Source organism: Pollachius pollachius (genome assembly GCF_949987615.1).
Source record: "Pollachius pollachius genome assembly, chromosome: 14".
Classification (NCBI taxonomy): Eukaryota; Metazoa; Chordata; class Actinopteri; order Gadiformes; family Gadidae; genus Pollachius; species Pollachius pollachius.
The window spans coordinates 569,200-592,439 of NC_136947.1; the positions used below are offsets into that span (position 1 = coordinate 569,200).

General features: G+C 47.0%; 3 protein-coding genes across 4 annotated transcripts; 2 read left to right on the forward strand and 1 right to left on the reverse strand.

The window, feature by feature from the left end:
- Positions 1–612: 612 nt before the first annotated feature.
- On the reverse strand, positions 613–17,568 carry cul1a (cullin 1a). Of its 2 annotated transcripts, none has more exons than XM_079750430.1 (23): positions 17,388–17,568; positions 15,339–15,657; positions 15,158–15,207; positions 14,576–14,753; positions 13,485–13,652; positions 12,392–12,442; positions 12,124–12,214; positions 10,865–11,028; positions 8,625–8,787; positions 7,726–7,856; positions 7,223–7,330; positions 6,586–6,692; positions 5,929–5,977; positions 5,485–5,616; positions 4,898–5,015; positions 4,123–4,199; positions 3,455–3,586; positions 3,034–3,126; positions 2,901–2,948; positions 2,307–2,389; positions 2,024–2,129; positions 1,287–1,400; positions 613–990 (listed from the first exon to the last, which is right to left on the reverse strand). In XM_079750430.1, exons 2-23 carry the CDS (start codon positions 15,429–15,431, stop codon positions 910–912), a joined length of 2,337 nt encoding a protein of 778 aa, XP_079606556.1. In that variant the 5' UTR covers positions 15,432–15,657; positions 17,388–17,568; the 3' UTR covers positions 613–909. The 2 variants fall into 2 exon arrangements, with proteins under 2 accessions (XP_079606556.1, XP_079606557.1); XM_079750431.1 differs by having other exon boundaries at positions 17,169–17,568.
- Positions 17,569–18,992: 1,424 nt separating this feature from the next.
- On the forward strand, positions 18,993–21,636 carry LOC307086332 (retinol dehydrogenase 12-like; the record flags this gene model as incomplete). Its single annotated transcript, XM_079751498.1, has 7 exons — positions 18,993–19,015; positions 19,247–19,362; positions 19,526–19,681; positions 19,831–19,935; positions 20,530–20,743; positions 21,048–21,230; positions 21,497–21,636. 7 exons carry the CDS (start codon positions 18,993–18,995, stop codon positions 21,597–21,599), a joined length of 900 nt encoding a protein of 299 aa, XP_079607624.1. The 3' UTR covers positions 21,600–21,636.
- Positions 21,637–22,495: 859 nt separating this feature from the next.
- Positions 22,496–23,145, forward strand: LOC307085481 (protein transport protein Sec61 subunit gamma-like; the record flags this gene model as incomplete). The annotated part of the gene is made up of 3 exons (XM_079750294.1): positions 22,496–22,590; positions 22,767–22,889; positions 23,039–23,145. Exons 2-3 carry the CDS (start codon positions 22,796–22,798, stop codon positions 23,143–23,145), a joined length of 201 nt encoding a protein of 66 aa, XP_079606420.1. The 5' UTR covers positions 22,496–22,590; positions 22,767–22,795.
- Positions 23,146–23,240: the final 95 nt, after the last annotated feature.

The window sequence follows — 23,240 nt, forward strand, 5'->3', positions numbered from 1 at the left end:
AATATATATATAAACACACACATTCACCTTTTGCTGAAGGAGTGTTTCCTGCGGACCACACCCCTCCCAAAGCTGTTGAATTAAGCAAGCAAGCAACTCATCAATGTGTTTTGAGTGGCATGCAAAGTTCATGTAACTCAAGGTAAAGTTTATTAATTAATTGCACTGTAAATGTCAAATTTACAAAGAGAGTGACGAGGTCTTCAGAGTGACATTGGTTGTCTGTAATATTTTCAGACGTTAAAATATGTTAGATCTGTAGGCGTTTCTGGTCACTTCCTATGTTGGGGGGTCGGGGGTGTACTGACAACCACAACGCAGTCAGGTCCCGTGGCCAAGTTTAAAAGCACAAAAAATGACAGGGATATCATGTCATTTTGGCAACCGGATTGCCTTTTGGTGATCTGAACTTCCTTTCCCATGTATGAGTGCAGGGATATGAGTTTGTGTGTTTGTATGGATTTTGTAGAAGTATGTGGCCAAATCATACATCAGTAACACTAGATAGAACCCCCTGCTGGTCAAACCGATACTGCAGCAGGGAACGCACAACGTTTTGGAAAACTGCTCGTGTCGTTAGTGTGTGTGTGTGTGTGTGTGTGTGTGTGTGTGTGTGTGTGTGTGTGTGTGTGTGTGTGTGTGTGTGTGTGTGTGTGTGTGTGTGTGTGTGTGTGTGTGTGTGTGTGTGTGTGTGTGTGTGTGTGTGTGTGTGTGTGTGTGTGTGTGTGTGTGTGTGTGCGCGCGCCTCTTTGTTGACTGGACAAGGCGGACATCACACCGCAGGGCCCTAAAGAGGCGAGGCCACCGTCGGTGGTGTTCCTAGCGCGGGGCCGGTGGGCGCCGGGGTCTTGTATAAAAACAAACAGCTGAATGAAGGGGGGCGGGGGGAGATTGGGGGGATTGGCCGCGTTAAGCCAGGTAGCTGTAAGTGTCTTTCTCCCCGTCGACGCGCTCCAGGTATTCCTTCTCGATGAGGATGTCGATGCATTTCTGGAGCAGAGAAGGGAAAGGAGAAGAACAGAGGCGTCACCACTCAGGTACGCAGCCCGCTGGGGCGGGTGAGGCCGGCCTCTCAGGTACACAGAGACTAAAGGTCGTGTGTTTTGTTGTGTTTTCAGCGTTATGGAGGCCCACTGCAAAATCAACCTGAGTTAAGATACCAATTATATCCTTCCTTTCTATCCTAAGTTATGAATATTTCTGTTCATGAAATCTTAACTAAAAACGTCAGTAATTTGGGTAATAAAGAGAGTGCGTGTGTGTGATGTGTGTGCGCGTCCAAGCACCTTAATAACTGGAACCCTGGGTTTGAATCTGGATGACAGCTGGTTGAGGACCTCGGCCAGCAGCTGTTGGTGCTTCAAAACCTTCCTCATCTTCATGATCCTGACGATGGCAGCCTGGACGGCAGAGACAGGAGGGCAACACGCTGGGCGTCAGACAGTGAGCAGGACAGAGGAGGAGGCCTGGCCCAGTAGTACCGTGTAATGTTATTGCTAATGCGGGAACTTTAACTCTATTCCCAAAGCAAGAAAAGGGCTTCAGTGGGGGCTACAATATTAAGACGGGCTGACACAACCTTTAATGTTCTGTCACCTAGAGAGGTTTATCTCATTTACTTTTAATGTTTAAAGGTGACATATTATACCACCAGGTGTGAGTGTGATTAGTCGTTACAAGCCGTTGTCCTCCTAGATGTGTGCTGGATAGATCAGTCTACCAGCGGACTGTACCAAACGTGGCTCATCTATCCGTCACACATCTAGGAGGACACGCCCACTTCAGATGTCAAAAGAAAATGATTTTCAAAACGGCTTGTAACAGCTAATCACACTCACACCTGGTGGTATAATATATCACCTTTAAACCCTTTCACATGTTATCCTACAGTGTACCGATTTCAGCTCATAAATGATAGCCTTATCCACTGTGGTTAACAATAGATAAGCACAGAAAGCCATTTTATTCATTTATAATGTTTGTTAACCTACAAACACTACATTGAGCCTGGGGAAATGCGTACCTGTATTAGTAACTTCCTGTCTTCCTCGATGTTCTTGTGTGTGGTTTCCTGTTCCTGTTTCTGTTCCGTCTTCATTGGCACGTTTATATTCACCCGCAGTTTCTTACTACAGTGGGAGACAATTAGCGTGCGTTTAATGAGTTGGTTCTTGATCCAGACATCCCAAAGAAAATGTTAAAATGACAAAAAAAAAAAGAAAGAACAAGCTACTTTTTGTACGAATACTGAAGAAGGAAGGAAGGAAGGAAGGTGAAAAAGACATTAGAAGTCGGCTTGAACTTACTTCTTATACCCTAGGAAGAGTTTAATAATGGTTTCTGGTTTGAAATCTGCTTCGTCCATATTGGTACTATCATCCTCAAGCACCTTGAACACACAGACATACACAGATATGAAGGGTTGCTGCGAACAGGCAGGCTTAACATAGCCAGTCTGACAGTGGCCAGCACGGCCGTTCCTCACACTGATCCCATTCCAGCACCGAGCAGCGTTCCTACCGAGCCGTCGGGCATTTGGCAACATGTAATACAACACGTCATTCATTATTAAAAGGCCAATCCCAATGGGAGTTTGTAAACCGTTCTACACTCCTTGCCAAGTACAATACATTCTGGTGTGTTGAGTTATTTTGAATAAAGTACATACTCTACAATTTACACAGCCTACATCAGGAGAAATGTCAGACATCTGTCTGACACTGCAATAGCAGCAAATGTATGCAAGACATGCATTCTGCTCCAGCCTAAGAATCCAAACGATCCATAGGCATCTATCGTAAACTATGACCAGAAGCATGTTCATCGCTGGTTGTCATGGTGTCACATGAACTTAAAGCATTCGGCGTCAGATTCCATGTCAATAAAACGCAGGGACCTACCAGAAGTTTGGACTTCAACAGGATCTGCAGCACTTGCGACAGGATGTCCTGAAAGCAGAGCGATTGAGACCTCATCAGATGCCCACGTGCCGGCGCACTGTTTCTGGATGAGTGAATGGTGCGTTCTGCTTACGATTTTGATGTGCGTGCTGTCAGTGAGCTGCTGCACCGTGTAGATGTCCTCGGCGTTGTACTGCAGCAGGATGGCCATCTGGAAGGTGGACGCCTGAGGCACACAGACCACCGATCAGAGCGTGAACACGCCCGGCTCGGACTGGGGTCAGGGAGGTCATGAGGGAACTCGATTTGACTTTTGGTACATTTGGAAAGTATAATGCGCCGCTTTTAATCACACCACACTCTCTTAGCGCACACACACACATATACACGCACACACACACCAGTTGAGGTTAGGTCTCTTGCTCAGGGACACCTCTCAATAAAGAGCCGGGAATCTAACCAGCAAGCATCCTGTGGCCAGAGAACCTAGCCCTAGCCCTGATCTACCGCCGTGCCGATTGGCCCTGAGGTTCATCCGGGGGGGGGGGGGGTACCTGCAGGGTGTAGCGGTTCTTGAAGCAGTTGGTGACCAGCTCTCCCTTGGACAGGTGGTACAGCCAGGTCAGCTTGCGGCCGCTGTGGCGGCTGGCGTAGAAGGCAGTGAAGCGCTGGTAGCTCCGCTCCAGCTGGGGGGGAGGAGACGTTAATACCCCCCCGTTAATACCCCACCCCCGTTAATACCCCCCCCCCCGTTAATACCCCCCCGCGCTAATGCCCCACCCCCGTTAATACCCCCCCGCGCTAAAGCCCCACCCCCGTTAATACCCCACCCCGTTAATGCCCCACCCCCGTTAATACCCCACCCCGTTAATGCCCCACCCCCGTTAATACCCCACCCCGTTAATACCCCGCCGCGTTAATGCCCCACCCCCGTTAATACCCCACCCCGTTAATACCCCGCCGCGTTAATGCCCCACCCCCGTTAATACCCCACCCCGTTAATACCCCGCCGCGTTAGTACCCCACCCCCCGTTAATGCCCCACCCCCGTTAATACCCCACCCCGTTAATAACCCGCCGCGTTAGTACCCCACCCCCCGTTAGTACCCCACCCCGTTAATACCCCCCCCCCGTTAATGCCCCACCCCCCGTTAATGCCCCACCCCGTTAGTGCCCCACCCCGTTAATGCCCCCCGGCGCTGCATGGTGCAGTAGAGCTGTACCTCTGAGGGGAGAGCGAAGGTACAGGACTGCTGGAAAGGCCACGAGCCGGAACTGAGCACCTGGATGCTGAAGTCCACTGCCCCCCCCAATACACACACACGTACACACACACACACACACACACACACAGTAAATGGACTGCATTTATAGCTCTTTTCTAAGCAGTGTCAAAGCGCTTCACATTGTTGCCTAACATTCCCCCCCCTCCTGCACACCGACGGCGGTGTCAGCCTGCAGGGCGACAGCCAATCAGGCTGAGGTGCCTTGCTCAGGGACACCTCGACACTCTAGGAGGAGCCGGGGATCGAACGGACAACCGTCCGGCTACCGGCCGGCCCGCTCCTCCTCCTGAGACGCACGCCGCCCCGTCAAGGTCTTTCTTCTACGTGTGTGAACCTTGTTTCCACCCTGCAGTGCACCGGTGAAGTCTTTTTTAGAGAGCTTCCAGCAATCCAATGACGAAGTATTCTTTAAGTAAATCTAGACTATAGAAGAATATAGAATAATTACATTTAGAAATGAAATGACACATTATTAACAATGAAAAAGCTCTTCCTTATATCATACCTTATTAAACCAGCCGTAGCAACAGCCAACGGCTTCCATATTCCTGACTACCAAGAGCGGTCTGTATTCTGGAGGCAGTTCGCACGGCGAGTGACTAAGCCTTTATTAGATCAGATTGAATACTTGCCAACACTGGCAGGAGATCCAGCAACTGTTTTATTTGTGACTCAATATGGTAACAGAAGAAAAAGCGAGCAGAACACTTACAGTCTAAGGGTTCGGAGTTGAGCAGGTGCTTCTTGAACTGTTCGTTCAGGTCTTTGCTCACCCCAATGTCCTGGAACATGCGCTGCAGTTTCGACGTGTACTCGAAGCCACACGCTTGCTGTTGAAGGACAGAAGCGCCGAAATCAAGCCACACATTCTGAATGCCTCATTCCTCAATGATGGAGCTACAGTAAGTCAAATGTATTTATAAGGCACATTTAAAAACAGTTTTCACTGGCCAAAGTGCCGTACATGGTGCAAAAAGGCATATAAAAGAACACATACCACATACATAGACAGTACATGAAAAACATAAAAATAAACAACATATCACAAAAGGGGAGGAAAGGCCAGGGAGAAGAGGTGTGTTTTGAGCCCAGATTTAAAAATGGTGACGGAGGGAGCCTCTCCAATTGAAGGCGTTAATTTCGCTATGGACAAAATGGTTGACGCCAATTTGAGCGAAATCGGATTTGGCCCAGATATCATCCCACTGCCGCCTCATACATGGCACACTGTGTATATGTAGAGCTCCTCCAGACTGACCAGTAAGTATTAAGATCTACGTGTCATCATGGATGTCCTACCTTGAGCTTGGAGATCATACTGGCCTCGGCGTCGTCACTGGCGCTGTTCTGGTGAACCAGCCTCTTGGCCAGCATTTTGGCGTAGAACTTCTGAAAGACGTCCTTGTCTTCTATGTACTTGAACACCACCATCTGACCAAAGATTAAAATAGCAGAGAGGACGTGTGATGGCAAAGGTTTTGGGACTCAAGAGAATCTGAGGATTTTATTCAAATACCCTGAAAACCATAAATTCTCTAGTATCACTAGAAGCTACAACATGCTTTAAACGAATTGCACTTTCCCATCAGTGCAATAGAGCACGTATTAATCACACTGGTTGTGCTCAGACTGGTAGTTGACAGATATCCCCAATCAGGATTTTTATATTGCGAGTTATTCCATGACAATGGTGGCATCCTCAAAAACATCAAACTTTCTCCATCTAAGACAGGTCTCACTCACCACCTGATTGAGCGTATCTTCAAGTTCCGCCTCCTCTGGGTTCTTTGAGCTGTGGAGACAATAACACCAAAGTAAAAAACACAGAAGAAGAACACAGATATAACAATATCACACAGGACACACATTCTTGCAATCCTAACTTGGTGCGACAACTGGCATGTATTGTGAGTTACGTGCTCCAAACACGCCTCAGCTTCAAGGAATCCCACCAATACGTTACCATGGAAAACGATGTGATGAATCTTAATGTATTGCAATGTATTGATCAAGGAACAGACTGGTTTCCTAACGCATTCAGATTTCTCAAAAAAGATTTTTTTTATCAAAAGCTTTTACAGAAAAATCTCTTTACATAAATACAAAAGTCTCACACCGTAAATACATTAAACCAACAATCCAACTGAATTGAGTCTAGGTGTGTTGTGGGTCAAGCATATTTTTACAGGTACACAAATTTTTGGTATCTAACTTCATTACATTTAATTTGGTAATGTCAAAAGCTTTGGAGCGGGTTGGTTACATTTAGCCATGGCATGTCACGTCTGAGGTTGAATTGGCTTCACGGCCCTATATTGTGGCCTGTGAAGCATTTTGAGGCTGGACATGTGATTCAGGGCTGTGTGTACTGCAGTGCTGAAGGCCCATGCTGGGACCGACCTCTTCTTCAGCAGGGAGTCACAGTACCGGGCCAGCAGCTCTGGGGACTTGCTGGACGACTGGACCATCTTGGTCACAGCGTTGTTGTTGATGAACCGCCCACAGGCCTGAAGGGGGAGCAGAGCGAGAGAGAGAGAGAGAGAGGGAGAGAGGGAGAGAGGGAGAGAGGGAGAGAGACAGAGACAGAGACAGAGACAGAGACAGAGAGAGAGAGAGAGAGAGAGAGAGAGAGAGAGGGAGAGGGAGAGAGGGGGAGAGATAGAGAGGGAGAGGGAGAGAGGGGGAGAGAGAGAGAGAGGGAGAGAGGGGGAGAGAGAGAGAGGAAGACAGAGAGACAGGCAGAGAGAGAGAGAAACACAGACAGAGACAGAGAGGAGAGAGAGGGACAGAGAGAGAGACCAAGAAAGAGAGAGACAGAGAGGGAGAGAGACAGAGACAGAGAGCGAGAGAGGAGAGAGAGACACACACAAATATTCAGAAAGGCATAACCAAATAAGTTACTTATTTAAAAAAAAGAAGCCTGTATTGTTACTGTGTGGATAGGATACGGTGGAATGGTGAAGTGGGACTAAACAATGGGGGCCCCCAGCAGTGCAGCCTGTCGAGGGTAAAAGGAGCAAAGGCCCCGGGGCCTCACCTTGTCCAGAGACGCCACGAAGCCCGCGTCGTTGTTGAAGGCCGACATGACCAACGCGTTGTACTTCTTATGCACGTCCAGGATGGTCTGGACGTACATCTTGGGGTCCTGAAAGAGACAGGTGACAGCCATCAATCACTCGGCCCCGGAAACTGTGTCAATACAAGCCGGCATTCCTTAAAGTGTAATTCCGGCGAAAATTGAACGCAGCGTCTTTGTTTTGGCTTGTAAACCCATCATATAAGCCCTCAGGATACCTTTTTCATTGAAAATCGAGGTATAGAGTTTGCCCGGCGCAATGTCTGGCTTCCATGTTATCGGCTAGGAGCACAGCTAACGCTTTAACTCTATACTGGATTATCAATGAGAAAGGTAAAAAGGGTTTATTTGATGGGTCTACACGGCAAAACAAAGACCCTGGCTTCAGTTTCCGCCGGAACGATCCTTTGAGGGCCAAAGAGTGAGGGAGGGTCGGGTGCTGCCCCACAGAGCGGGCGTCTTACGTTGAGGGCGGAGTCGCCACACTTCTCGATGGCGGCCAGGCCCTGGTTGAAGATGTGGGTCTCCAGGAGCTTCTTCAGCTCCCCCAGCCCGTCGGCGATGCGGGACACCAGGTTGTACATACGGCCCAGGTCTGGGTGGGGGGGGGGAAGGGAAGTACAATCTGTGATGTGTTTCAAGGGGAACATCTTATGAAGAGCGTTTGCATCACATGACCATCCCTGCAGCTGGTAGACCCGCCCCCCCCCCCCCCGGTTTCAGTCAGGGAGGGGTCCTAACAGGACACACGCATTGCAATGCGTCAATCATTTGATTCAAAGGAAAAGGTGTTCGCTGTAAATAGGAAACACCGATCATATCTTAGCGAATCTGAAAGAAGAACTGGAGTTCCAGTTCTAGTCCCTGAGGAACCGTGGTTCAGAGAAGGGCAGTCCGTGCCCTGATAACACAGAGGTTGGAGGAGAGGCCCCCTCCAATCATCCCCTCTTTGCCATTAGGATCATTAGAGTGAGAACGGAGAAATGACTCACGATCGCGTGGTTATCCATAACCCAATAAAAGATAACCTTAAAAGTCACTATTTGAACCTTGTTACGTCGCCCAGTTGAGGAAAAGCATTATACAATCATTTCATGGCCACTAAGGACTTGCACTTGTTGTTAGTGTGCACATGACAAATACACTTCAACCTTGATCCATTTCCCAGCAGTCAGTGCACCACTTAATCACCCCCCTCCCTCCTCCCTCCCTCCCTCCCCTCCCTCTCCCCCCCCTCCCTCCTCCCTCCCCTCCCTCTCCCCCCCCTCCCTCCCTCCTCCCTCCCCTCCCTCTCCCCCCCCTCCCTCCTCCTCTCCCCTCCTCCTCCTCTCCCTCCTCTCCCTCCCTCTCTTCCCCCCCCCACCTTCGTTCTTGTCGGCGTCCAGCAGGTTCTGGAACTCTGTGTGGAAGATCTCCAGGTGCTTCTCGATGAGGACCTGCTCACACTTGCGGGCGAGTTCGTCCTGGGTGGACTCGTGGAGGTAGACCTGAACCCGACGCTGCTCCTCCAGGAGGCGCCCCTCCGCCTGCAGGGGAGACCCCCGGGTTAGACACTGAGACCCCCGGGTTAGACACTGAGACCCCCGGGTTAGACACTGAGACCCCCGGGTTAGACACTGAGACCCCCGGGTTAGACACTGAGACCCCCGGGTTAGACACTCAGACCACCGGGTTAGACACTCAGACCCCCGGGTTAGACACTGAGACCCCCGGGGGGTTAGACACTGAGACCCCCGGGTTAGACACTGAGACCCCCGGGGGGTTAGACACCACCGGGGGGTTAGACACTCAGACCCCCGGGTTAGACACTGAGACCCCCGGGGGGTTAGACACTGAGACCCCCGGGTTAGACACTGAGACCCCCGGGGGGTTAGACACCACCGGGGGGTTAGACACTCAGACCCCCGGGTTAGACACTGAGACCCCCGGGGGGTTAGACACTCAGACCCCCGGGGGGTTAGACACTGAGACCCCCGGGGGGTGAGACACTGAGACCCCCGGGGGGTGAGACACTCAGACCCCCGGGGGGTTAGACACTGAGACCCCCGGGGGGTGAGACACTCAGACCACTGGGTTAGACACTGAGACCCCCGGGGGGTGAGACACTGAGACCCCCGGGGGGTTAGACACTGAGACCCCCGGGGGGTTAGACACTCAGACCCCCGGGGGGTTAGACACTGAGACCCCCGGGGGGTTAGACACTCAGACCCCCGGGGGGTTAGACACTGAGACCCCCGGGGGGTGAGACACTGAGACCCCCGGGGGGTGAGACACTCAGACCCCCGGGGGGTTAGACACTGAGACCCCCGGGGGGTGAGACACTCAGACCACCGGGTTAGACACTGAGACCCCCGGGGGGTTAGACACCACCGGGGGGTGAGACACCACCGGGGGATGAGACACCACAGGGGGGTTAGACACCACCGGGGGGTTAGACACTGAGACCCCCGGGGGGTTAGACACCACCGGGGGGTGAGACACCACCGGGGGGTGAGACACAGGCCTGCTCCATTAACAAACAAAATCATAGTCACGATTATTTTGGTCAATATTGAAATCACCATTATTGAAACGATTATTTTTGAGTTTGAAAACATGATGTATTTATTCAGCATGTCTTTCCCAAAAAAGCACTTTATAAACTGAGAAAAAAAAAAAAAGAAAAAAAAAGTTTAAACCCGATTATATTCGTTTTATGATAGTTTGACGCTAAAACTGAAATTGCAATCAAAATTCGATTAATGGCCCAGCCCTAGTTAGACAGGGACAACGGCCGGTTGTGGATGGGAAACGGGACGGTAATGGACATCTCCGGGCCTGAGATCCTTTAGGCGCTTACACTGGCGTCTAATGGTCAATAATGTTTAGCTTTTCAATAATGTAACATATTCTGTCAGCAATGTCGACATCAACTGTTTTTAATGTTGACTTTTTTTTTTTTTTGCATATTCATTGACATTGCTAGTCCTCATATTGGGTATATGGATTTATTTTGTGAAGATGTTGATGTTATTTATTGTTTATTATATACTGTATATACTCATTTAATTAATTATTTAAACTCCAGTTCCGTGCTTCCTGCTGTCACCGGTATTCCCCAGCAGGAATGAGTAAAGTAGCATCTCCTCTAACGCCCAGTGTACGGGTCATCACACAGCAGCAGCAACCAGTGACACACAACCCCAGTGAGGCCTCTGCTCCCCGCTACGGTGAACGGAGAGATGTGATGCTATGCTGGCCGCACTCTCGCTACAACACCCGCTCTTCTGCGGACTTCATGGGCAGCAGCCGTCGCAGGTCAAGGGTCATTTTAAGACGGAGCGGAACCATTTAAAGGTGACGTATTATACCCCCAGGTGTGAGTGTGATTAGCCGTTACAAGCCCTTTTGAAAATCAGCCTCTTCTGACATCACAGGTGGGCACGCCCACCTGTGATGTCAGAAGAGGCTGATTTTCAAAAGGGCTTGTAACGGCTAATCACACTCACACCTGGCGGAGTAACATGGGACCTTTAAAATCACCCCATGGTGGTGAGACTTGACCATGACATCAAGTGTAAAACAGCGGGGGGGTGGTGTGAACGGAGCGAGCGAGCAGCTTGCCTTCTTCATGTACTCGGTGACGGGGTTCTGCTGCAGGAACTCGGTACTCTCCCGGGTGTAGAAGCGCTCCGTGTCCGCCAGGAACTGGCTCTCAAAGTACTCCTTGTACACCGACAGCGTGGGGCCCTTGGCGAATGTGTCGTCCTCCTTCAGACCCAGCTCCACTGTTGGGGGAGGGGGGGGGAATCGGTCATTCATTGAGTTCATCAGTTACTGAGTCATTGATTTGGATTTCACAGGGCGTTGTCAATACACAGCAAGGGGAAGGAAACTTGCAAAACCCTTTTACTAGTTTTCAATTCTAAAAAACGATTCTTTGAATTCATTCATCAATGCATTATCATAATGTGCATTGGCTGTTTGTATTATTATGTATGTTTTTTGTGTTATGCATACATACTAGTTTGCATTACAGTCTAGATACGGACACTAATCCAACGTCATGTTTGTGTGGTGCTTAAAATACATCATTGCATATTGTTATCTGAAGAATGTTGGTCCAAATGAAAACTGAATAGTTTGTGTTCATTTATGAAGTGATGCTAGCATCAATATTAAGGTATGAGGTGCTAAACAGGCTGTATCGTATGGCTGTATCGTAATTTTTTAGTTTTTTGAAGAAGAAATAGGATCAATGCCTGGATAACTATCAGTGTTACCATTATGTTTTAAATTCAAATTCATTCTAGATGTATTTTTGAAGTCCTTTGAGTGCCTGCATGCCCACAAGCATATATATTATGTTTGATTAATAGAGGGTTACTGTGTTATTGGCCTCATCCCTCAACCTTCAAACAAACAACAATAATACATGTTTAAAATAGCAGCCTCATTTCACCCTGATCATAAAGCCAGAGCATGAGTGAAGAGCCAACCCAGCGTGCCAGGTTCAAGCATAGCCCAGGGCACGACCCTACCGCATAGCCCAGGGCACGACCTACCGTATGACTCACAGCATGACCCTACCGTATGACTCACAGCATGACCCTACCGTATGACTCAAAGCATGACCCTACCGTATGACTCACAGCATGACCCTACCGTATGACTCACAGCATGACCCTACCGTATGACTCACAGCATGACCCTACCGTATGACCCTACCGTATGGAGCCCAGAGCATGACCCTACAGCATGGCCCTACCGTGTGACCCTACCGTATGACTCATAGCATGACCCTACAGTATGACCCTACCGTATGACTCATAGCATGACCCTACCGTATGACCCTACCGTATGACCCTACCATATGACCCTACCGTATGACTGCACCACCCCACTGATCAGCCGGGTGTTGATGGTTTCCCCGTTGCGCTCCTTCTCAATCAGCTTCAGAACAGCGTTGGTCACCTGCATCCATTCACAAGTGGAACCAGTTATTCTTTGCAACATGAATTTAAAATAAATACAAAACATTTCCTTCATTGACTTTTTTTTTTTTTCATTAATAAAACTGCTTCATAGATTTTATCTCTTTTTGTCTAAAGGTTTTCTCAAAGATATCAGAAACGTACAGCCACGACTAACCTGCTTGTTTAAGGGCCTAAAGAGACACTCCCTCCACGTCACCAACGCCAGCTGCATGAGAAACACACGAAGGCATGTTAGACCTCTCTGAAGCAGCATCACATCAGAATAGGACTCAACACACGAAGGCATGTTAGACCTCTCTGAAGCAGCATCACATCAGAATAGGACTCAGCACATGAATGCATGTTAGACCTCTCTGAAGCAGCATCACATCAGAATAGGACTCAACACATGAAGGCATGTTGGACCTCTCTGAAGCAGCATCACATCAGAATAGGACTCAGCACATGAAGGCATGTTGGACCTCTCTGAAGCAGCATCACATCAGAATAGGACTCAGCACATGAAGGCATGTTAGACCTCTCTGAAGCAGCATCACATCAGAATAGGACTCAGCACATGAAGGCATGTTGGACCTCTCTGAAGCAGCATCACATCAGAATAGGACTCAACACATGAAGGCATGTTAGACCTCTCTGAAGCAGCATCACATCAGAATAGGACTAAGGCACATGAAGGCATGTTGGACGTCTCTGAAGCAGCATCACATCAGAAAAGGACTCAGCACATGAAGGCATGATGGACCTCTCTGAAGCAGCATCACATCAGAATAGGACTCAGCACATGAAGGCATGTTGCACCTCTCTGAAGCAGCATCACATCAGAATAGGACTCAACACATGAAGGCATGTTAGACCTCTCTGAAGCAGCATCACATCAGAATAGGACTCAGCACATGAAGGCATGTTGGACCTCTCTGAAGCACCATCACATCAGAATAGGACTCAACACATGAAGGCATGTTAGATGTCTCTGAAGCACCATCACATCAGACTACATCAGTCTCCAGGTTCCAGCTAGCTCAGCCATTAAGACACACTTATAATGGGGTGGTTCGTTCCCACCCCAAATAATAATATTCAAAATACTCATAAGCTCTAACCCTAACCCATATTAGTAATAATGTTAATAATGATACATCTAATAATTATTAGTAATAATCATAATATTGTTATTAATAATAATAATAATTTAAATAATATAATCTTATTTTTATATATATATATATATATATATATAGCCCTCTCACCGAGTAGATCTCGTAGATACCCTTGCGGCCCTCGTCACACTCCCGGCGGACCCAGTGGCGGTTGAGGTAGGCGCAGATGCCGTTCAGCACCTTGCTGGAGAAGCGGTAGTCCTCCCACTGCTGCGTGTAGAACTTCAGCACGCCCTCGTCCATCAGGTCCTCCCCGTCCTATCACAGCACAGCAGGGGCACCGGGATTGGTCAGGGGAGGGAGAGTGAAGGTCAAAGCATCCAATGGAGAAGCAGGTGCAGGAGGCGGCGAGGAGTCGGCCAGGTACTGACTTCTATTCGTGTTGCAAAATACGGTGGAGTCCATTAGTAAGAATTCCTTGATAAAGCATTTGCTTGAGGCAGTTGTGAAATACACCATAAACACACACCTTTGAACACATAACAATTCATGGTTAGTATTAATGTGAAGCCAGTCTAAAAGTTTGACAAGTTGACAACCATTTTGCTGTAAAAATTAAATGGCATGGCAGAAACTTGGATTGGTTTTCAATAAGTGTTTGCTGTGTGTTTATTTTGGGAACTCTAGCAAAGGTACTACAGCCAAGGTATAAGTCAGTGTTTACTCAGCCTCATGTTGTCCCTAGCTGTTCTCCAATCCCTGTAAAGCCCGGCCTCTCGTGGCTCATGGTGCGATCCAGATGCCTTGCACACCAGCCTTCCGAGTTGCACTCGTGATGTCATTTCCAGTCTCGGAGCACTTATAGCATTCCTGTTCGTCTTTGTGATTGTGTCATGAAATAGGCTAGTCGTTGTTTATTGTTAGCTACATTAGCCTCTTAAGCAAACCAGCTCGAAAACAAACAACACAACTTTACATTGTATTGCACGCACAGCAAGGCCGTGCAATGCGACATTAAAATGACCAACGTGGTACAAATACAAAGAAAATTAATCTCTTCACGGGCGCAGCCCTTTTTGTTGCGAGCGTCATCACTGCTCTCGGTCTACCCTCAGAATTCCGAGGGGGCCCGACCAAAAGGGGGCATGCCTCTGTGAAATGCCGCAAGAAAGCTGGGAGATTTCCCCGATCCCAACTGGGGAGGCTGTTGTCCGAGGCATCTGGAGAACACCGTGACTCACCTTCAGCAGGTTGATGAGGTATGTCTTCAGGAACTCCTTCAGCCTCTTGTAGAGCTCCAGGCCAACGAACTGGGCCCCGCCCGGGGTGGGGGACTTCTTGGACGGCTTGGAGGGCTGGGGTCCCGACCCCCGGGACTGGTTGGACTGGTGGACACTGGTGCAGTAGTTATACACGTGTCTGGAGGGCAGCGGGGGGTCAAGGCCACAGACAACCACATTGGAGAACCACGAGGGCATCATTCCTAACGACGGAGTGCCAGTTGGGCAGTTTAAAAAATAACGTTTGTTTTTACATGATGGAATGTATATGAAGATATACTGATAAAGAATACCCATTAATGCACTGCACTTGTTTCAATCTTTTGTCCGGGTAGAGCAGGCCAAGCAATTATTTATTTCGCCAACATCCACTCGGGATCATGTTGTAGTTTGGATAAATTACCGGCCGCTAACAATTTGAGTCGTGGTGGCGTATGTCCCCCCACACAATTTGAGCGGGAACGACACTTGCTCCGTGATTTTCACGTAAATAACTGCCCCCCCCCCCCCAAAACGCAGACCCCTTTAGTCGGTAAAGGATACGTGTAGAGTTCCATGTACCGGGACTTGGCCATGCTCAGTCTGGTATAGACCTGCGGAGAAAGACGAGAATGACATCGATATTATAGCAATAGACATCACCCGGCTCCAGCCGATGGGAGCCTTTGCATCGAGCACTATCCCTTCGACTCCGAGACGCAGTGGACACAAGAGAGGGGCCGACCTGTTGGATGCCTGCCCGCAGGTCGTCCCATATCTGGTCCAGGCCGATCTGCTTCAGCCCGTGGGGGTTCTGGCTCCTGCTGGACGACGACATGACCTCTCCCCGAGTCTCCCCGCGGTCCTTCACGTTGCAGAGCAGTCGCTGGCCCAGCTCACAGCTCCTTCATGAGGAGCCACGGGGTCAGGGAGGAGGGGGGGGGGGGAGGGGGGAGGGGGGGGGGGGGGCGAGGCGGTCGAGAGCAGCCGTGAGTGTCGGGGGCTTGTCGGCATACGTCCCCCAGAAGCGAAGACGACGATCACGGTGTAGTGTTCCTGTGGAGCTGCGGGGAGAGCACACAAGAAACAACAATTAACCCTTAACGGGTTTACTGGCGTTCGCTGTAGGCAGTGAGGGCCTGGTCATCTGCGTGGTCCACTACTTGTTCCCCACTTGATGACTGTTCCAGTTTGTTTGCTTGCTAATCAACCCGCAAAGTGACCCGGTCAGCAGTTAGAACTGCTACCTCAAAACCGGAAGGTGATGGGTTCAGACCTCTTGTATTTCATACTCGTTCTCGGACCCTGAGCCTGCCCCAGCATGCTATATCAGGGGGACTGGTGCAACTGCTGCCCCCTGAAAGCTAAGGCAAATTGGGTCCATTTTCTTTGCTTAATTATTCCAGACAACCTGTGCAATATAGCTGCAGCACTAATAACCAGAGACAACAGTAGCGTCACTTACTTTACCTTCAGGTACATATATATGCTTATTTTATTACATTATTTTGTTCGTTAGATGCATATTCAATGTGTATTTAAGTTACATGGATGCTTTTTTTTGTTTTATATTGCTAGTTGTGTTTATTGTATTCTATTTACTTTGATGTTTCTCTCTAGCTTGAGCTTAGCAACTGCAACCAATTATTCCCTCCAGGATCAATAAAGTAATTTGTATCCATCTGTTATCAAATAGAGTAAGTTTCAAGTTGAAGGGTCAATGGAAAGTTCAAACACTTGATGAACAGATGCATATCCAAATACAGCAGAGAAACAAAGAGCCCTTATCCTGACCGTACATACAAACCTATGCATTCAACGTCACAAATACGGATGATGAACCGAGGGTTTGACGTGAACTGCGTACTATAAACCAGCCGCCCCTTGCAGCCGGGCTCCTGGTATGGACACTGGTCCGCTATGCTATGAAAAGCGATCAAGGGTCAGGCGTGATCTTTTAGTTTTGGTGATGTCATACATTGCATTGTTGTCTCAATGACTAATATATTCAAGTTCATCACTGTCCGCTCGCACTCCACGCATGAACGCAGCTAGCCAAACAATCAAACCGTTATAATGTGAATACGAATAAGAACCGATGACCTATCGAGTCAAATAGGGACGGAATTATAGATAGCGAGTTGGGTTACATAACGATTTGCTCCAACACGCAGCTATTTAAAGAAAAGTAAGAGGAACCATCCACTACAGCGCTATTCATTTGGAGCTGAAGTTTGGCATGTTTATAATATAAAGGCCTGAACATACTATAGACTACCCAACTTTTCGAGTGGCTTAGCAGGCCATAACGAGTAAACTGATGATACTCCTCCTTAATTTGTTGGGAAGATATCATTGGACAGTAATGCAATATTCCTTCTTTGTCTACAACAATATAAACCATTACCAGGGTACCCAAATACTCCTATGAGCGGCTCCCAGTATCCCTGGGTGATAAGCGATTTTAAAAAGTGTCTAATACCGGTCTCGGACAGGTTACCGAGGAGGAAATCAGCCCTATTTAAATAATAAATAGCAGGTTACAGCGGGACTGCAGACGGCGAGGCCTCCTTACATTGTCAGCACTGTGGATTGGTTACTTCCGATCCTCACACTGTGAAACACGTCAGGTCGGGGATCCGTGAAGCCATCCGTAGCATCAAATCACATTATTATCAGTAGGTCTCATTTAGATCGCTATGTTGTACTGTGTAGCCGACGACGTCGTAAACCGAGCACCCCACTGGACGAGTGACGACATTGGCTAAAGGCTAATGCGTTAGCGCCCTCTTACCATCGTTGACGATGCTGATCTTTAAGTTCTCCGAAAGGAAAAACACTAGAATTGATAGCACGTGTGTCTGGTCAGGGTTCTGAGTCTAATGGCAAAATATTCGTTCAAAGAAACAGCATTTATCAGACTGTATTTTTACACTTTCCCTGCCACAACAAAGCTGAAGGAGCTGAGCTGAACTAATGAGGGTTCACAGAAATACGTCCTCCCAAAAATTGCGGTGCTACTATTAGTTCCGCTTGCGGTTGCAATTGAAAGGCCATCAAATTAGCTGCTTAATTGGCTTAATAATAATAGTAAAACAAAATGACATAAAGCTCCTCATTATAGCCTTACATTAGTAAATATGTAACACGTTTTGTATAAATGGTAGTTGTGGCATGCTACATTTATTTATTATATTATTATATATTTATATAATATTATATATTTATCATTACAGCTATTATGAAAAAAAACTCTCAATAATACTCCATAAGGAAAATATAATTGTCTGAAGTTCTTGCATCGACATCAATACATACTGCAAGTGTGTCCAAAAATGTTGATTGCACTAACTTTTTAATGCTTAGGCCCTAACGAATAGCCCTGCAAAGTGATTAGATCTACAGTATGGCTTAAAGAAATGCCTCATTCTGGATACATTTGTATGTTTGCCATTTAACTTATAATATGCCACAATAACTCAGTGGGACCTATTGCAGTCCTAGCCACCGAAGGCAAGATGTTGCAGCATTATAATGTTTCAATAAAAGTTCAAAATGGGTATCTGGATTACTGTGGATTGATGTGGGTTCATGTGAATTCCTGTGGATCAGACACAAAGGCAACTGCTAGTGGTACAGTTAGTCTGTTGTGTGCACAACCGGTTCTCAATCTCCATAATCATGAAGTCCAACTGTGAGGGGAACAGGGTGTGGGATCCAGGCTCTTTACCGTGTTGTATATGTCGACTTTGGTCAAAAACTAAGCAAAAGGAGCTGTTGAGATTTTAAAGTTTTTGTTCAATATTTAAGCGAAATAGTGAAATTACATAAAATCCAAACATTAAAGCTGCAAAGAATGACTTGCACTTTGGAAGTCCCACCACACTTTTCGAAGACAATGTTTACCCTGAGTGTAGAGGTCTCATGTTTTGTTGATTGGTGCTTGATCAAATTCACTGACAGCCATCAGTTATTCATTATTACCATATTCATATATTGTTTTGTAATTTTTCCCTTGGTTGATTTCAAGGCTTCAGGAGTCTGTTTATACAGCAGATGTTAATTATAGATTCATAGATTGTATTGCATTATATTCTAAAGCATTCAAAGCATCTTGCCTTTTATGCTGCAGAATAGAAGATTAGCTAGTCACATGCCACCTTCCTAATCCATCCTGACACACACAAACTTAAACACATGCACACGCACGCACGCACGCACGCACACACACACACACACACACACACACACACACACACACACACACACACACACACACACACACACACACACACACACACACCAACACAAAGCTCTTCGGTTTTCTGTGTGTGCTGGGGGTATTAACAGTATCGCCGTTAGTCTGTTGTGGACAGCATGTCAGTGAACAAAGACACAAATGGCTAACATTTATACTCTAAGGTAAGCCCTTGTCCAATTTATATCTAAAGTTGTCTACGCAACAGTTTTGGTAGTGAGTATGGATAAGTTGTTCTTCATTCATATATGGGTCCTAATCAAACAATATATACTGCCAGTCAGATCTTGACATTAAGAATGCCACAATGCACCAAATGTGTTGATCTTGCCACAGAATTGAAACTGTGTGTGTATAGTATATACAGTAAACATAGGTTAAATATCTTGTTTTAGAGCTCTGTTGTGTGGCCAGTGGTCATCTGAGGCCAGGCTGACTGGTAAAACTGTTATTATCACCGGAGCCAACACTGGTATTGGGAAGGAGACTGCTGTAGACTTGGCTAAAAGAGGTTGGTAGGGTTCTACTATCTTGATCAGATATTGCCCAAAAAAAGTTTTTCCTTGTAACTTTTGTTACAACAGCTGCAGCACATCTATCCACCTCTGTCTATGCAACTCTCTCTCTCTCTCTCTCTCTCTCTCTCTCTCTCTCTCTCTCTCTCTCACACCCAGGTGGAAGGATCATCATCGCCTGTAGGGACATAGGGAAGGCTGAATCAGCAAGAGCAGAAATTGTTGAGCGTTCCGGCAACCCGGATGTAGTGATCAGAAGTCTGGACCTGTCTGATAGCAAGTCTATCCGTGAGTTCGCTCAGATCATAAACAGGGGTACGCTCTTACATTTGTCCAAATATCCAGTCAGTAATACATATCTATAGAATCAATTATCAACCAAGAATGCCTAAAGATATGAGAAATTAACCACAATTTCTCAAGCATGAAGAGAGTCAGTCCGTTCATGGTATTATGTTTGGCAGAGGAGCACCAGTTGCACACCCTCATCAATAACGCGGGCGTGATGATGTGTCCGTACGCAAAGACCGCAGACGGATTTGAAATGCAGTTTGGAGTCAACCATTTAGGTAAGACACACATGAAAGCTATTTGGGGTCAAGCTACTGGAATGTTATAGCATTATCATTACAAGGACCCTGTTATAAGATACTGCCATTTCAACAACTTGTACACTACTGCGGCCTAGAAGTTTGTTCATATTCAGACGGCACTCAGGGCCCTGTGTGCGTGTGTATGTGTGTGTGTGCATGTTTCCCTGGGTGTGTGCATAGGTGTGCATGTGTGTGCGTTCATTCTTGTCTGCATGTGTGTGTGTGGGTGTGTATGTATGTGTGAGACCCTGCAATACTTAGGGTGTCTTACGGCTGTTTGCTCAGGTTCAGGTCGGATAGGCTACCACGACCCCTGACCCTGATCATTGCAACAATTATTAAAGGAGATTGCCCAATGGATTTATAGAGAACATAAAGGAAACATAACAAGATGACTAAACCCTTCCAGAATACCGATTACAACGTTACAAAATGCTGTTTAGAGACCACCATGCCTCAATGCTATGCTCCAAACAACAGTCACTTTCTAAAATGCATTTTGAACCAGCTTAGTCAAAAAATTCAAAACACAAATGGAAGCCAGTTGGTTCATGTTCCTTCACCTGCCAGGTCACTTCCTGTTGACCTTCCTGCTGCTGGGGCTGCTCGAGCGCTCGGCTCCCTCCAGGATCATCAACCTCTCCTCCATGGCCCACGCGTGGGGTCGGATCCAGCTGGAGGACGTCCACAGCGAGCGGAGCTACCACCCCAGGAGGGCCTACGGCCAGAGCAAGCTGGCCAACATCCTCTCCACCAGAGCCCTGTCCAGAAGGCTGCAGGGTCAGTGCTCAATGCGTTCCTGTTTTGTTTTTTTCGGCTCCTCAGTCGCTCTTCAATGCATCCCGTTGATTGCTTTCACTCGAAAGTCTTTTGCGTAAGACCAAATAATCCAGTTAAGTATATGTAACGTTAAGCTAACCTCTGGAATGATTATAAATCTGCTTACTAGTTGGGCAATCCGATGCTCTTATACTCTTATCAGAGGTAGGTATTACGTTTCTTCGTTTGAAAGTAATTTGCAATCATTAGGTTTCAGCAACAATCATGACAAGTGACCTGTCGTGATTGCGGTGATCTGACCCAGACAGAGGAGTGACGGTGTACGCCGTGCACCCGGGCATTGTGCGCACGGAGATCAAGAGGCATATGAATCTGGCGCTGCTCATCTCCTGGAAGATCGTACGACCGTTTACCAAAACCATCCAGCAGGGGGCCCAGACGACCATCTACTGCACCGTGGAGCCGGACATCCAAAGTGGTGGATACTACTGGTGAGTAAGCATACTCAAAATATAATTCAGTAAAAGAGTCCAAGAGTCGGGCTTGGATCAGGTGCACATCCGTTATCACATCCAAATATCTAAAAAGCCTTGGGTTGGCCAGGCTGGAAACACTGCCATAACTGCGATATACAATGGAAAAGATAGCAGTTTTATTTAAACCTAACCCTCTTCTCCTCCTCTAATAGTCTTCACAACACCTACTACTAAACTTATTTGTCGCATAACACTTTCCTACTCTCTACTTTTCTTTTCAGTGACTGCAAATTATCCAGCTGTACCCGTGCAGCAAGAGATGACGTCATGGCTGAAAAGCTTTGGGAGCTCAGCTGCCAGATGCTGGGAATCACCTGGGAGTGACCTGGGAATCACCTGGGAGTGACCGCACCTTACCTGCTGCACTGTCCAGAGATGAAGAGGGAGTCATCTGCGTGGTCATCAGCTAGGAGAACAGAGACACGAGTGATCATTGAGAAACACTGCAGTTCACCCTTGTTATGATTGATAAATCGTAGATGGGACATGAATGTACTACAAAATTATTGAAATGGTGTGATTGTGCGCTTTACAAAATGCAGCATTCACAGAATCTGATGTTTTTTTTTCTGTAGGGACATCAAACAAACCATGCTCTGCTATTCCACCAAAGTGGAGAGAGGCCAGACTATAAATGGTGATTGAGAAGAGGAGATTAGTATAAGAGTATAAGTCTAATAATAATACCATTCGTACATTATGTCAAGCATTTCTTTCTGGTTAATATAATAACCATATATAATTACATGTGAAAAGACGACATCATCATTAAAAAAAAAATGGCCATAAAACCGAAATTCCTGACTCTGAACCTAGGTCTGAATCCGGACAAACTCCGCTATCAACTGATTACCTGACAATAATTCACCTTTAATTGCATTCGGTTCTTCTAAAATTAGAGTAGACCAAAGTATAATTGATGGAGCAACGGCGCCATCTAGTGGAGTCTCTCACCTGAACATACGACCAAAATGTTAATTTAGATAAATAAAAAACTAAGGCAGTCACAATTCCATTTTACCCTTTAGTCAGACGGGTAGGTTTACAGAACCCTTTCAGATTATAAACTTTATTTAAAAAATCCGGCAAAAATACACACGTACGGAATAAAAGCATAAAACAGCGATTAGGGAAATGCGGGCGGTCCTTACGTGCGTCATGGAGATGGGGGCGTGGACACAGGATATGCTAAAGTGCGCAAGCGCAAGTCATCGTCAGCACTGGAACACTAAACATACGTGGCTCTACGTGGACTGGTTTACAACTCAGACAGTTGACATTATCCTCGGAGAAGGCATCTAATTGAGTCGCTGCAGTAAGTATTTGTTGACAACTTAACATTTAATTCAATTTTACCTTCACAATTCCTTCAGTGGACGGGTCTAGAGGAATAATCAAGTCCTGTGTAGCTAATAGTGACTGAAATGAATGATGAACTGCCGTCTATCTGTCGCTGCAATTCACCTTCCATTTCTGCTATGTATGTTTCAGCCAGAAACCCTGAACAAGTCACTACCAAGATGGACCAGATAATGCAGTTTGTGGAGCCCAGTAGGATGTTCGTCAAGGACTCCATCCGTCTGGTGAAAAGATGTACCAAACCGGACAGGAAAGGTAGGCCTTCCCAGAGGAGAATCCTCTGGACTGGGAAACAACCAGAAACACTTTGTGACGATCATTTAGTTTTAGTGGATAGGGAATCTTTTAGATATGTTTTTTCTTTCTTTCAAACTGACAATGTCTTTGAATGTTATTCCCCTCAGAGTTTCAGAAGATCGCCATGGCCACAGCGATAGGATTCGCAATCATGGGCTTCATCGGATTTTTCGTGAAGCTTATTCACATCCCCATCAACAACATCATTGTGTAAGTGAATCATCCTGTGATACTTTAGCACCGACTTAGCCTGCACCTAGAAAGTAGATAAAACATAAAACAAATGTGTTATACCTCAGTGTTAACAAT